This window comes from Archocentrus centrarchus, unplaced genomic scaffold (assembly GCF_007364275.1).
Source record: "Archocentrus centrarchus isolate MPI-CPG fArcCen1 unplaced genomic scaffold, fArcCen1 scaffold_41_ctg1, whole genome shotgun sequence".
Taxonomy (NCBI): Eukaryota; Metazoa; Chordata; class Actinopteri; order Cichliformes; family Cichlidae; genus Archocentrus; species Archocentrus centrarchus.
Window position 1 is genome coordinate 59,454 of NW_022060267.1, and position 15,742 is coordinate 75,195.

Genomic DNA, 15,742 nt, shown 5'->3' on the forward strand with positions numbered 1-15,742 from the left:
AGAAACATCAATGTGGAGAGAAAAACACGCAACAGCAATCAGCATGAGCTGCTGATACGAGTCTGAGATGCTGGTGTGGAGGTGAGCTGGAGAGTTACAGACTTCACTGCCGCTCACAGCACAAAGCTGCTGAGCTGGAATCTCTTCATAAAGAATTGTTTGGTTTCTGCTGTTTTTCATAAAAGCTAATCATATCTTTTTTTTTTTAGTTTTTATGGCTGCAGTTTAGCTTTGAGTTCTAAGTTCCTGCTTCCTAAAGATCAAAACCACAATTGTGGAGTTTGCTTGTTGCTGGATGCTGCTGTGATTAGAGAGAAGAAAGGCTGGTCAAAAACTACAAAAACTGGACTTCAAACAAACGCTTCCTGGTTTTAAGCTGTGTTACAGTGTCTAAATTCCACCTGAAAAGAGAAACTGTTTTTCTGTTACTTTGAAGCTTTGCATGAGTTTGACCAGACTGTTTACACTGAAATGCCTGTAAAAAGAAATCATTAACTTCATTCTCTAGATGGGCTGAATAAAGATACAAGGAGATTTCTGCAGTTCATCAAAATATGTTTTTATTACCAAACGGCATAACAGATACATGAGGCATAATTGTGAACCCACACTAACATGTTATTTAGTCCTTATACAAATTTAAATCTTCAGGATAAAACAGAAGTTGTTTGCAGAGGTTAAAAAAAAAAAAGGTGAACATGTCTCCAGTTTATTTGTAGCCAATCTAAGCTGATCGTGCTTGAGGCACAGGATTAAAGTGTGATTTAAAGTCGACTCATCTTAATTTAATTTGAACTTTGAGTCATTTTTACAGTGAAATCAATTAAAACAGGCAAATATTTTAACATAAATATCCTTAAAAGGGACATATCATGCAAAATTCACTGTTCAGGCAGTGTTAATTTCGTTGACGAAATATTTTTGTCATACTTTCTCTCAACGACCCTTTTTTTTTCATGACGAAAATGAGACGATAACTAAATTAAAACCAACTAAAAGGATAAAAATGATGACAAAATTAACTGACTCTTTCGTCAACGAATGAAAACTAGGTGAAAATGCTTGGTGAGGACGACATCCAATCAGAACTGATTTAGAGAAGACCCGATGTATGGACACATTTGTCCTTTGACGTTGTGACAAACAAAACGATGTGTAAACCATATGGGGCAACTATCTCGGGTAAAAACACGACACATCTTAAACAACATCTGCAAACCAGTCACCCAGATCTCCATGCAAAGGTCAGCATTTCAATGTCATGCAGGGTAAAGTGTTTTTCCCAGTTTAGCGTTTGTGTTTAGAGAAAATCTCCACACCGCGGTGGATTAGCCTTTCCTAATCTTAGTCCTGAACACTGCCCTGTACCTTTCAGAGCGTCCTGCTGTAAAACGCTCGGATTATCTCAGTAAGGTGGTGTTAATGATCAGGTGTGTGGGAAGCAGGTGAAACACTAATGTTAATATTATTAATAATATTCCATAACTTTTAATAAATGTTTAATTTTGTGTGTGTATAATTACTAATTCAAGGGAACTGAAGAAAAAGCATTTACAATTTACACTCTTTATATTTTAGTCGACTAAATCCACTGTAGATTTAGTCAACTATGTTCTTACGATAATTCGTCGACTAAAACTAAACTAAAACTATTCAGATGACTAAATTATGACTAAAACTAAATTACATTTTAGTCAAAAGACTGACTAAATCAAAATTTGCTGTCAAAATTAACACTGTGTTCAGGCCTCTGTTGATGATTTGGTGTTCATTAAAACTTCAGCCCTTCATCGTGACACTTCCTGTAACTTAGCTTTAAAGCTTCAGGAACTATCGAAATACATGTTCACTATAAAGTGATAAATGGCCACTTGATGGCACTGTTAAAATGCGCTTAATTTTGTACTTTGCTAAATCAAACATGCATATAAACTTTAACATACACAATTAGCTACATGTTCTTTATGATTGATTAAAGCTTCAGTAGTTAATAATTGCATCATTCATTAATAACCGATTGTATTAATAGTACAGGGGGCGGGGCCTTTGTTACAGCCCCAGCCCTGCCTCATCTCCATGGAAGCCTTGGTCGGGTTCGTCAAAGGTCAGCCCGTGTTCTGCCTCTGTGCTGTCGTCCGACAGTCGTGGAAGCTCAAATGTTTCCTCTCTGGCTCCGCCCACGCCACCATCTCCCTCTGTGGCTGCTTCAGAGATATGATTGGTTTCTCTGTGCCGAGGTCGCGTCAGGAGGTGGTGAAAGGTCATCAGCAGAGGCTGGTTGGGGGCAGGGTTAAAGCAGAAGGAGAGGAGTCAGAGTCAATTTTTGCAGGAACATTTAAACACAACAGCTGGACAACAAATGATGAAATCAAAGAAAAGCAAAGAACAAAAGATAAAAAACAAGTTAAAAATGACAAGCTGCGTGTCTTTGTGACCTGCACAGAGACTGCAGATGGAAATGAGCAGTTTAGCTCAAATCTGGCACGTTTATATTTTATACAGTAACGTCCATCATCATCAATCTAAGCTGCCCGATCACAAAGAGTCTCAGTTAAAGAAGCAGCTTTGATGACAAGTTTGACTCCACAGAAGAAAAAACATGACCCAAGGACCCGAGAGCAGCTAATCTCAGCTCGTATGGAACAGTTTTGTTTGGTGTTGTGTGATGTCACAGTGATGTCACCCTGTGCTCGCTCTCCACGCTGTTGTCTCCGGTGTCTCTCTCTCCATCCCCATCTTGCTCACCCACTCTCTCTCCCAGTAAAACCAGTTCATTGAACCACAGGTTGGTGCTGGTGGTGCTGTTGGTGTAACTGGGAGGCTGAAGGAGCTCCACACTCTAACACACACACACACACACACACACACACATAAACACCTGTAACATTTAAACTCATTAAAATGAACTTTATTTAAATCAAAGTGACAGCTCACCTCCTGAGAGGAGTCCACCTGCTCCACAGCCTGCAGGATATGACATAACACACGTTATGACATCACACATTGTGGTATGGTAAGAGTAAGGATGTTTCTGCATTATGAGGACATTTGCTTAGGTCGGGGTGCACACAGACAGAAAAACACGTGTGTGTGTGTGTGTGTGTGTGTGTGGGGGGGGGGGGGGGGGGGGGGGGGGGGGGGGTGTTACCGTGTTTTCCAGGTTCAGCCGTTCTCTCAGCATTTGAGCACCCTGTAAACACATCCAAACAGCCTCATTTAGGTGCTCTGTCAGGTGCTGGTATTAACCACCTGCAGGTCTGAGAATTAGACCTGCATGTGACAGAACACACTGAACTGCAGCCACAGGACTAAAGGACAGACATGTTATACAATGACTGATGCTGCAGAGGCTTATGGGTAATGTAGTCGTCTATGTCATGTTCACAGATCAGAGGATAAACATCTGAACAGAGCGCCTGCATGAGCTGCTCTGCAGGACCAGACTTCATTTTCTTTTAAATAAATTAAAGATTAACAGACTCAGAGCTGCAAATAGAGACTCCGTGGATTCAGTCACATGCTGATGAAAACAGTGTTGTAATTCTGACCTCTGAACTTTGGCTTGACTCTGAGGAAACTGATGATGAAGAGGAGGAGGAGGAGGAAGTTAATATATGAGGGGGATCAGGAGGGGGGGACGGCTGCAGACACACAGGACACAACAGTGATGTTAGTAAAACCTAACAAGCAACTTGATGAACTTTACTGTCACAGCTCAGAGGGAAATACTGCATTACTGCAGAAAACTGAGAATAACATACTTTAACTACACGTTTGTGTACTCACTGCTGTTTGGTCCATTTGGTTTTGAAGGAGCTGAAGGCTGTGGAGTTCTCCTGGCAGCTAGACACACACACACACACACACACACAAGTGTGTTTTGCTATCTTTGTGGGGAATTTCCATTGACTTCCATTCATTTCTACAGCCTAAACCTTACCTTTACCCTTTTCCTAACCCTAACCATCACATACCTAACCCTAACCCTAACCTAAACTCAATTCATACCTTAGCCCTAACTCTGACCCCTGACCCAAAAACAGGGTTTCCCCTTGTGGGGACAAGGTTCCAGTCCCCACAAGGAGCAATTGGTCCCCACAACGTAGTATATGTCAGGAAAATTGTCCCCACAAGGTATTATAAACATACACACACACACACACACACACACACACACACACACACACACACACAGACAGACAGAGTCATCTCCGTGCCTCATGTCTGACTGATGAACCGACCAATAGGACGCATTCTTACAGGAGCAGCCTGGTTCTGATCCAGCAGGACGATCATCAGAAGCAGCCACATCCTGACAAACGTTCGAGGCGGTCCTGAAGGTCCGGGTTGGTCCTGGTGCTGCGGAGCGAATCCTGCGGGTTCTGACTGAGTCTCGCTGCGGTTCCTCTTTTTATCGTGTTTGGTAGGAAGTGTTATGTCATCATGTCACCCTCAGTCCCCACCCCCCCTCCTACTGATGTTACGCCCATCAACAAAAACAACAACAACAACAGGCGGATTTACACTGACAGTGTGTGTGTGTGAGTATTTACTGCAGTGAAAGTGGTTGTTATGTGGGTGTTTTATTGCTTTCATCGTGTTTATGATTCAAACAGCAGCTCAGCATCAGAATGATGGTTTAATTTCTCTCCATTGATGGAGAAATTAAACCTCCTTTCTTCTGCTGCAGGCCTCTGTAACAGCTGTGACGTCTGCAATACCTGTAACACCTGTAAGAGCTGTGACAGCTGTGACATTTGTAACCTTTGTGTTTCTGGTGTCCTTCATTAGTGCAGAGCTCCGTCTTCTGATGCAGGAGTTATTACTTATGGCTTAACCTACCTGTGCTTTGATAACCGCCTTCCTGACTCAGGGAAAAGGCATCTGGATATTCAGGTCTCATAAGGTTTGGGACATTCTTGGGAGTTTGTGGTTCCTCGGTGTGTGTAATTGCTTCATCCGTATAGGTTCTCAGCTCCTCATCATCGGTGGAGTCTGCAGCTTTAGTTTGAGGCTCAGAGTTCTCACTGAAAGACTAAAACAGAGGATCACAAACATCACCTGTGTGCACCATGAAGAAGGATTAACATGCAGGTGAGCATAGTAATCTGAAAGGGACTCGATGGCTGAAGACGGGACTCTGGGGGTCAGATCAGAGTCTTCAGCAGGCAGGTGTGGGCGTGTCTGCAGGAGACGCCATGAGCATAAACACAGACACAGCAGGATGGTCACATCTCAGTCTGAGTACACGAGTAAAAGTACTAACAGATACTCCACAGACCTTTAGCCATGAGGTAGGTGTTCCTTTGCAGGTCCAGGTATTTAGTGTTCCAGTGAGAGCCTTCTTATGTTTCTGGCTCAGATCTGTTTCCTGGTTTTTGCCTCTGTTCGCTCCTCTTTACCTGCTTAGTTGGACTGATCACCTGTGTACCAAACCCATCTTTATATCAGTGAAGACTCTGAACTTTTCTGTGATCTCGAAGTGCATTTAGATCCTCATTCTGTGTCTAACCAGCTGTTACAAAATCACAGCACTCGTGTGATTCACTCGTGTTATCACAGCACTTCATATTTTCTCTCCTCAGTTTCCCAGCATGCCTCAGGGGCAGAGGTGGAGGTGTTTTGAGGGGGTGGAGTCTGTCCTGCTGCCCTGTCAGGTATCAGCTGATGTTTCCAGAGACTTCACAGCAGCAGTGTGGGACCGCAAGGACCTCAACATCCCAACAGTCCACGTGCGTCTGCAGAGCGGTGATCAACTGGAACAACAAAACAATCATTACATCAACCGAACATCAATGAGAGCTGACGCTCTGCAGACTGGAGACCTCAGCCTCGCTCTGAGGACCCCTGCAGTCTCTGACAGTGGACCCTACACCTGCACCACCTGCAGACTTGGACAAGATCAGACCAAGATCCATGTGCAGCTGAAGGTCACAGGTCAGTGATGCAGATAAAGGTTGGAGGTCAGATTACAAATTAACTCTAATCTGAATTTAAAATTTGTTGTAAGATGTTCAAGATTTTGTGCTTCTGTTGATTACAGAACCTCCTCCTCCAGCCTGGACTAAAGTTCTACCTGGTGTCCTGGTTCCTGTGGTTCTCCTGGCTGCTGGCTTTGGTGTCTTCATATATTATAGATATAAAATTATGACGAGCAGAAAAGGTATGTGAGTGCGTGACTGTGTATGTTATTGGATCATACCATGAAAAACCAGTGAGTGCCTCCTCTCTTCAGAACCAGCTTTAGTGTTTTAATGAAGTTTAAATCAGTTTTTCAAACCTGGAAGTTTCATGTAGATTTCTTCTGTACTTACAGAGTTATGATGGCTCAAAAAAGCTGGAAAAATAAGACAAATAAAATAAGTGCCAAATTTTGACCCCAGCCTGTGAACTCCATGGGCTCACAGACTTTTCATGGCTTTATTAAATATACTCAGGTGATACTGAGGGGACAGGTAGGAGCTTTTTTCAGACCTGGCTGACTTAGTGTGTGTGTGTGTGTGTGTGTGTGTGTGTGTGTGTGTGTGTGTGTGTGTGTGTGTGTGTGTGTGTGTGTGTGTGTGTCGGATTGATGGAGCTGTGGTGAACCAACATAACAACACATCCAGCTGGCAGTAAACACATTTCACAACCAGCAGGATTTCCTGCCACACAACCACACAAAGCAGAAACCCACAACCCGAGTTTGAAAGAAGAGACATCAAGCAGGTTTCACTTGAACACAGTCTCAGCTCATCACTTCAACATCTCAGGTCTGCCTCAAAGATTCCCAGTGCAAAGATTTACATCTTTACAGGCATGATGGAACATGTTAGATCCCTGTGTTTTTTTTGAAGGGATGAAGGTTTTTAGATCAGTGCTCAGTGCTTCAGGGGTTCCTTGGTTAGTGTGATGTGATGGCTCTGTGAATATGGACCCTCAGCAGTGTAGCTGATGGAGTGACGGGTGCTCGGAGGATACAAGCACACAATATTGTCTAATGGAGGAACTGCTGCTGGGGTCTGATCTGGACTCTCCTGAGAGCTCAGAATAAAACCAGTTTAACCAAGAACTGGCCGTGGTGGCTCCCAGCTGAGCTCCCAGCTGTCCCATCACCGCCTGCTTCCCTCAGAGTCGTGGCAGCACAGAGAGCTGGAGCTCCAACGGGCAGAGCTTCCTCTGTGGTCAGCCTGCAGGGTTTCACCACCAGCTTTCTAAAAACATCCCACTATGTGTGTGTGTGTGTGTGTGTGTGTGTGTGTGTGTGTGTGTGTGTGTGTGTGTGTGTGTGTGAGAGAGAGAGAGAGAGAATCTGTGTATCCTTGTGTATGTGTGTGTGTGTGAGTGAGAGAGAGAATCTGTGTATCCTTGTGTGTGTGTGTGTGTGTGTGTGTGTGAGTGAGAGAGAGAATCTGTGTATCCTTGTGTGTGTGTGTGTGTGTGAGAGAGAGAGAGAGAGAGAGAGAGTATCTGTGTATCCTTGTGTATGTGTGTGTGTGTGTGTGTGTTTACGATCTGTTTCTAAATCAGTGCGTTGGGTGTAAAGTGGTGTTTATCTGCCTTCCGCAAACCACACACACACAGAGAGACACACACACACACACACAGAGACACACACACACACTGTGTGGTGTGTTCTCAGCAAACTGTGTGTCAGCAGAGGTGCTGGCTGATAACTGCTTTTTCCTTTCAAACTTTGTCTTGAGGATGATTTTTTTGCTTCAAATAGAAAAAAATTCACTTTTTTTTTTTTTTTTTTACTATTTTTGGACCCAAAACATAAATTCAAAGATTCATTTTTGAAACTTCTGAAACACATTTGTTTCTTTGTGTTGTCTCGTTAGAATAATCCCAGGAGTGTCTTTCCTAACCAGGTGTACAGGGTCTGAGCACGCTCAGTCAGAGAGCATGTCGTTAGCCTAATAGCATAATTGCCTAAGTCATATTTTGGCATATTTTGAGATACCTACCTAATTCTACTCTGCTTACAGTGTAGATACATTTAGATATATATCTCAATTTTGGCCAAAATATGACTTAGGCAATCATGCTATTAGGCTAACGATATGATAACCATATCTAAGGCTGCTGCTTATTTCTAACCTGCTTTAGTTCCCATGGAGATCCAGCCAGGTACAGGGTCAGGTGACTCTGAACTGCAGGTCTGAGTGTGGCTCCTGTGTAACGAGCTTCTTGTTTGCTGTGGATGTGATGTTTCCATCCAGTCCTCCACATTTAGCCGTGGCAGTAAGATCATGCTTTTCTGTTCGCCAGTCTGACCTTTGTCATTTACAGAGGCTGTTGCTGACCTTTGACCTGGAGCTGTATGTCTCTCAGTCTGCGTTCTTGTCGTCCCTCAGTGATGGAGCAGGCGTAGCTGCTGGAGTCGGTGGGTGCACTGAGCTCACTTTACTTGAGCCTCATCACACACAGGGTACAGATTAATCTGGTTCAGAATTGTCGGAGCTGCCTAATACAGTCAGTCAGTGCAGCTTCACACAAGTCTGACTCCGCTCTCTGTCTCAGTCCACTTTTTATACTCAGGGTTCAACAACCCTGTTACACAGTTATTGAAATATGCAAGCATGTAGCAGCTTATCAGTTCCTTCTTCTGTGCCCCTCACTGTCGCCTGTTAACGGCCTCATCTGGGTCCTGTAGACACCACTCATGTGTAAAGTGTAGATGGAGGGTCAACCTGAGGTCATGTGACTCATGCTGACTGTAGTTAAAATCATCAGTTTGTCTAATTTCTTGCATTAATGCTGCTGTCTGTGCACTTTGTGTGTCGCTGTATGTGTGTGTGTGTCCCACCAGCATGATGTCGGATCAAACACACTGACTGTAATATTGGTCACATAATGATGGCACAGCGAGGCTGTGTGATGATGGTTACACTGCAGTGAGTGCAGATCAGTCTGCTTCAAACACACTCAGTTTGTTACCATTGATGAGGAGCAGGAACACCGACCACATCCATCTGAATAGCATAAAAAGTGTTTCCATTACTTTAATACAGAGTTTATCAAACTCCACGTTCATTTACTTTGATTTATAGAGTTCTTCTTCCTTTGAATCTACAGCCTCATGTTTCATGCTGCTCTCTTTTTCCTCCATGTAATGGGGACCAGGGGTTCATTACCTTTACCTGCTTACATTATTTAATGAAGGATTGATATTTTAAGAAGCTATATGAAAGTGAACACACAAAGTTTGAGTATTCTTTGAGTTATTTTGTGTTAAAGTGACAGTTAAAGGCAAAGAAATGGAGGGGACTGGCCACCATACCTGTGAAAACCCTGGAACTGTTCATAACTTATCTGTTTTTAGTGATGTGTTGTGCTGTGTCGAGGCTTCGAAGCGTGTGTCGAGTAATTGAGGGAGATGTTTGTGTAGTGCATATCGAGGCTTGTGTCGGTGATAAGCGATTTGAACTATAAGGGACAGCGAAATGCAACGGACCCCCCCCCCCCCACACACACACACAGTTTGTGGTATTGGGGACTGTTGTGTGTTCGTCTGCAGTCTATTTGAGCTGTTTCTTGAAGTTTTCACTCCTGGGTTCACTGATTGGTCGGAAAGCTTCAATGCTTCATGAAGCTTCATCTCCCCATCACTGGATCTGTTTCATAAACTTTGATTCTGAGTTATAAATATTAATGTTAGCAGTACTCACCTTCTCCTGGTTGTCTCCTCAGCAGGATGTGGAGCATAGAGTGAAAGGAGCTCAATCACCTGCTTATGAGCCCCTGGAGCAAACCAAAATGCCAGGTTAGGGGAGGTCATTGACTTAGTTATAGGCATTTGTATATATGTAAATACCCCTTCTTTGTGCTATATTTTGTTTGGTGTTGGTGAATGTGATTATTTGGTTTTCATTTGTTTGCTACACCCAAACTTGGACTGATCCGGATGCTCACCCGTGGCAGGGAGAGTATAAAAGGAAGCTATTTGCTAGTGATGCCCAAATGAAGCAATAAAGCAGTATTGAGCAACTTTGCCAGTTGTATTGAACATGGTTCATTCAGTCAAAGGTTCATCTTAGTGACATCTAGTGGTGAAATAGTAGACAACAAACTCTGTCAATATATGTTCAGCTGATTGAGTAGACATATGCTGACTAGTATCTGGGATTGAGAGAGGGTGTGCTTTAGGAAACAAAGTAGGGAAGGTGGGTTGTGCTTGTATAACTCAGACAGTCATGAAATTTGGGGCTGGGAATTCAGAGGTTTTTATTTCGGAATAAGCGTTTTTCCACTGATTTTGGACTCAGGCGATTTCTTTTTTTTTGCTCACAACTTCTCCAGCTTCAGAAATGTCATGTTTGACATTACACATTATGACCAAATATCATGATATCAGTATGTCTGTGTAGATTCTCAGTTATCCAGGTCATAGTAGTCTCTGGAGCTTGAAAAAGGCGACTGGACTTCTTTTTGTTTCTTGAAGACGTTTCACCTCTCATCCGAAAGGCTTCTTCAGTTCTCAACCAAATGGTGGAGAGACCCAGGTATTTAAACCCCTGTGGGCGTAGTCCCCTGGAGGTGGTTATGACCCTCTATTGATCATGTGCTTGAACACATGTGCCCAGGTGTGAAGGGGGCGTGGGTCATATTTAATCAGTGGTTTCAGTTGAAACCAACTTAGGACTCCGCTCCATTGTTTCCTGTGGCCTATTGAGGTCACTGGAACAAAGGTGTGAATGGGGGTTGAGACGTCTGGGAAGGGAGCTCAGGACAGCACTGTACGCGGGGGAAAGTTGGTGACGTAATCCACCTCCTCTGTTCAATGATGGTTGTTCACAGTGGACATAGATGGCTTCTTTCACTCCTCTTTCAAACCATCTGTTTTCCCTGTCCAAAATGTGGACATTGGCATCCTCAAAAGAGTGCCCTTTTTCCTTCAGATGCAGATGTACTGCTGAATCTTGTCCTGTCGAAGTGGCTCTTCTATGTTGTGCCATTCGTTTGTGAAGAGGCTGTTTGGTTTCACCAATGTAGAGGTCCGAGCACTCTTCACTGCACTGAACAGCATACACTACATCGCTGATCTTGTGTTTGGCGGGTTTGTCCTTGGGATGAACCAGTTTTTGTCTTAGGGTGTGACTTGGTTTGAAGTATACTGAGATGTCATGCTTGGAGAAAATTCTTCTGAGTTTCTCTGACAAGCCTGACACATATGGGATGACAATGTTGTTCCTCTTGTCCTTCCTATTCTCTGTAGTTTGTGTTTGGCCTTCATTCCTGTGCATCTTAGCTGATTTGATGAAGGCCCAGTTGGGGTAACCCAACTGGGCCCAGAAGAATTTTCTCCAAGCATGACATCTCAGTATACTTCAAACCAAGTCACACCCTAAGACAAAAACTGGTTCATCCCAAGGACAAACCCGCCAAACACAAGATCAGCGATGTAGTGTATGCTGTTCAGTGCAGTGAAGAGTGCTCGGACCTCTACATTGGTGAAACCAAACAGCCTCTTCACAAACGAATGGCACAACATAGAAGAGCCACTTCGACAGGACAAGATTCAGCAGTACATCTGCATCTGAAGGAAAAAGGGCACTCTTTTGAGGATGCCAATGTCCACATTTTGGACAGGGAAAACAGATGGTTTGAAAGAGGAGTGAAAGAAGCCATCTATGTCCACTGTGAACAACCATCATTGAACAGAGGAGGTGGATTACGTCACCAACTTTCCCCCGCTTACAGTGCTGTCCTGAGCTCCCTTCCCAGACGTCTCAACCCCCATTCACACCTTTGTTCCAGTGACCTCAATAGGCCACAGGAAACAATGGAGCGGAGTCCTAAATTGGTTTCAACTGAAACCACTGATTAAATATGACCCACGCCCCCTTCACACCTGGGCACATGTGTTCAAGCACATGATCAATAGAGGGTCATAACCACCTCCAGGGGACTACGCCCACAGGGGTTTAAATACCTGGGTCTCTCCACCATTTGGTTGAGAACTGAAGAAGCCTTTCGGATGAGAGGTGAAACGTCTTCAAGAAACAAAAAGAAGTCCAGTCGCCTTTTTCAAGCTCCAGAGACTATCATGATATCAGGTTCTATTACACATAAAGATGGATGAATGTGTGTGTTGTGTTATTGAGCAGAGTGCTGGGAAAACATGGCATTAACTGGCTGTGCTTGTGTAACTACTGCTTTTGTGTTAATCTTGATACGACAGCGTCCGTCATTACGTTGAAAGGACGAGCCAGCAAAGGTTGTCTTTAATTCATAACTCAGCAGTAACTGTTGGTCATAACAACGCTGAAAGTGTGTTAGTATGAACCTGCTGACTGTCTCGCTCTCGCTCCTTCACTCGTAACCAGCGAATCACCTCAACCAGTCAGCTGATTCATTCTGAGAACAAAGCATTTGCTGCTTCAGATGTCATATGTCACGTCCTGAAGCAAGCTTCGAAGCAGTGGTTCTCTGGAGTTGTAAGCCCAGGGTTCGAAGCACGTATCAAAGCTTCAGTTTCACACTCTCATCACTACCAGCAGCCAAGCGGACCCTCCAGTAACCTTTAGTTTAATGCAGCTGACCTCAGTGAAGTCGGTATCTCACCTGTCCGCTCTACAGACAGATTAATTTACTGAAAGACGTATTTTGCTGTACAAAGTCTGCACTGTCTTTATAATATAATGTTAAATGATTATCATTGCTGCGCTCACTGTGTGCTCTCTAACAACTGCTGGCTGTAATGGACTGAGCAAAGCTGAACTCCTGAATGTCAGAGCAACAGACTGCAGTGTGATACTGAATAAATGCTGTGGGAGTTGATATTAGCTGACTGAGGATCACTGATGAGATCATTACTGATAAAATGATGCCTCAGCATATTTTATTACATTAAAACAAACTTTATTTGAATAAATAAATGGTGAAATTTAGTCTCTTTGACTTAAAAACGGTGAGTCTATCAGTTTTAGTTAATGTTTGGCTGTTTCACATAAATATGAGTATTTCACAATTTCACATTAGGACAATAAGAGAACACCATCACAAATTTTGGAAATAATGTGCATGAGTATTAGCCTGGGACAGGGCAGCTCCAACACAGGTGGAGACACAGGTGGAGACACGAGTAATAAGCTCCACCTGACAGTAAAGACAGGGAGAGAGAACAAGTCTACACACACCCAAACACCTTTGATATGGGCTCTTTCAAACTCTACACAGATAACTGCTGTCATCCAGTGAAGCCCAATAATCCTGCTTTTCTGGAACAAATGGAGAAATAACTCAAAGTTCAGATGAGACTCAGTGATGATTGCTCCAAACATCCTGAGGTGACCGTTGATGATTTGGGGAATTGCCCCCGAGGTGAATTCATCTCTTTCCAACCGGGGACCTTCTCCACAGCAGGTGGATGAACAGAGTGATTTATGGAATCGATGCAGGGCCATGAAAGTGTTTCCCACCTTCCTGATTTCTAAGGTTTCTAAGGTCACTGTTCAAACCATGAAATCTACCTGGCTCAGGAGGTCTCTATCATGTTTCACCTGCATACCAGAAGGAAGGGGGGGGGGGCTCTGAAGAACATAGAAACTCCATAATCAAAAAACACAGATCAACACAGCTCTAGGGGGCGGTGCGGTATAATGCAGGGGTGTCTAAACTTGCGGCCCACGAGCCACATCCGACCACGCCCACTTCCGGTCAGCGAATTGATGTCAAAAATAACATACAATTTGGCCCTTTAAGTTACTTTTTTGACATTTCGCCTTCCCCTCCAATGAAGAGGGTTAAGCGAAATGTCAAAAAAGTAACAGGGAGCCAATGAAGAGAAGTCAATATGGGAGAAATCTGCTCTCTCTTTCTAGTCCCTGTCAGTACTCTAGCTGCAGCATTTTGGATCAGCTGAAGGCTTTTCAGGGAGCTTTTAGGACAGCCTGATAATAATGAATTACAATAGTCCATCCTAGAAGTGGACTATTGTAATTCATGGACTATTGCTGAAAAGCTAATTCATGTTAGCTTTTCAGCAAACAGGATGTTTCTAATTTTAGAAATATTGCACAAATGCAAAAAAGCGGTCCTACATATTTGTTTAATATGTGCATTGAAGGACATATCCTGGTCAAAAATGACTCCAAGATTTCTCACAGTGTTACTGGAGGCCAAAGTAATGCCATCCAGAGTAAGTATCTGGTTAGACACCATGTTTCTAAGATTTGTGGGGCCGAGAAGAAGAATTTCAGTTTTATCTGAATTTAGAAGCAGGAAATTAGAGGTCATCCAGGCCTTAATGTTTTTAAGACATTCCTGCAGTTTAACTAATTGATGTGTGTCATCTGGCTTCATTGATAGGTAAAGCTGAGTATCATCTGCATAACAATGAAAATTGATGCAATGCTTTCTAATAATACTGCCTAAGGGAAGTATGTATAATGTAAATAGAATTGGTCCTAGCACAGAACCCTGTGGAACTCCATAATTAACCTTAGTGTGTGATTATATAAACAAGGTGTCAGGTTTTGGGCTGTGGCCAGCGTGGCAGAGGACCCCAATGCAGGACTCGTAAGGCAAGGAGCTTAATAATCCAAACTTTAATAGCACAACATAGCAAGAAACTGGAGCATAGACGTAAACGTAACATGAAGCACACAGCAGGAAAAACCAATGATTAACTGATGACCCGACAAGGAACTAAACAACACTGAACTTTAAATACACTGAGACATAATGAGGGAAAAGGGAAACAGGTGACAACACAGGTGAATGAAATACACTAACAAGACAAGGGGAAGTAAGCCCAAACACAAAGCACAATGAACACAAGATTGTCAAAATAAAACAGGAAGTGACCTAACCAAATACATGCAGACCTAACACAGGGAGACCGACATACAGAGGGAATCAGAACATGACCAACCAAACACAAGACATGAGACAAGGGAGAGACACTAAGAGAAACAGGGAGAACTAAACCAAAGGGAACCTAAACACAGAAGGGTCAAGACTAAAATACACAGGAGCACATGGAAAACCAGAACATGAAAAACCAAACAGAAAACAAAGAAACTAAAATTCCAGAAATCCTGAACAATCAGAAAACAGAACTTCACAAAAACTCAACACTGGGCCACCGGCCCAGGATCATGACACAAGGTCAAATATCCAGCCAGAATTATGTCAGATGCTTTTTAATGCATACCAAAAGTATCTGGTCAAGTTGTAACTTGCTAATGGACGTTTACCTACTTATTATTGGTGTGTGTGTATGTATATATATGACCCTGTGTGGATTAGAGAAAATTAAATAATTAAGTAATTAAATATATATTCTGTACAACAATTCCACCCTTGAAAAAGAACAGTGCAACTAAATCATTGAAAGACCAAAATTACCATGACATTAATGGCCATGATGATGGATGGAAACTTCTGACCACAACTGTACAGGCAGAACCCCTCTCCTTTGCTCTTATCGGAGCCCCTGGCCCTGTCATGATAGTGTACCTTGTGGTCTGCTAGCTCAGTTGGTGTATCTGGAATGAGTGAATGAATGCAGCTGTCCTTGTAAATCTTCTTCACTGCAACCTGCCACCTCAAAGTTTTAAATCTTATTTAAGAGAAATCTTGTGCTGGAGACAAAAGTGCTAGAAAGAGGCGAACTTTGTGATTGCCTCTTCAGCATCATCAGTGTGCTGGCAATGCAGTCTTGCTTTTACTTCCTGTTCCTGTGCCATCTCTGTCTTGTCCCTGTGGACACAGTATTCCATAGATGCTGGACCAGGATGCTGGTTAAAGAGAA

General features: G+C 43.2%; 1 protein-coding gene across 1 annotated transcript; it reads right to left on the bottom strand.

Moving 5' to 3' along the window:
* Positions 1-1,633: 1,633 nt before the first annotated feature.
* Positions 1,634-5,488, bottom strand: LOC115776924 (uncharacterized). Its single transcript, XM_030724728.1, has 9 exons — positions 5,432-5,488; positions 5,062-5,184; positions 4,261-4,407; positions 3,787-3,843; positions 3,549-3,641; positions 3,149-3,190; positions 2,935-2,964; positions 2,684-2,839; positions 1,634-2,274 (listed from the first exon to the last, which is right to left on the bottom strand). The coding sequence occupies exons 1-9, from the start codon at positions 5,486-5,488 to the stop codon at positions 2,050-2,052; spliced, it is 930 nt and encodes a 309-aa protein (XP_030580588.1). The 3' UTR covers positions 1,634-2,049.
* Positions 5,489-15,742: the final 10,254 nt, after the last annotated feature.

What these genes read in the sequence shown, in the direction of transcription:
- LOC115776924 (XM_030724728.1), bottom strand. Translation starts at nt 5,488, where the DNA reads ATGCACTTCGAGATCACAGAAAAGTTCAGAGTCTTCACTGATATAAAG. An exon ending in AGTCAAGCCAAAGTTCAGAG is followed by an intron (nt 3,191 to 3,548) that starts GTCAGAATTACA and finishes ATGTGTTTACAG; the next exon opens with GGTGCTCAAATGCTGAGAGA. An exon ending in GGCTGAACCTGGAAAACACG is followed by an intron (nt 2,965 to 3,148) that starts GTAACACCCCCC and finishes CATATCCTGCAG; the next exon opens with GCTGTGGAGCAGGTGGACTC.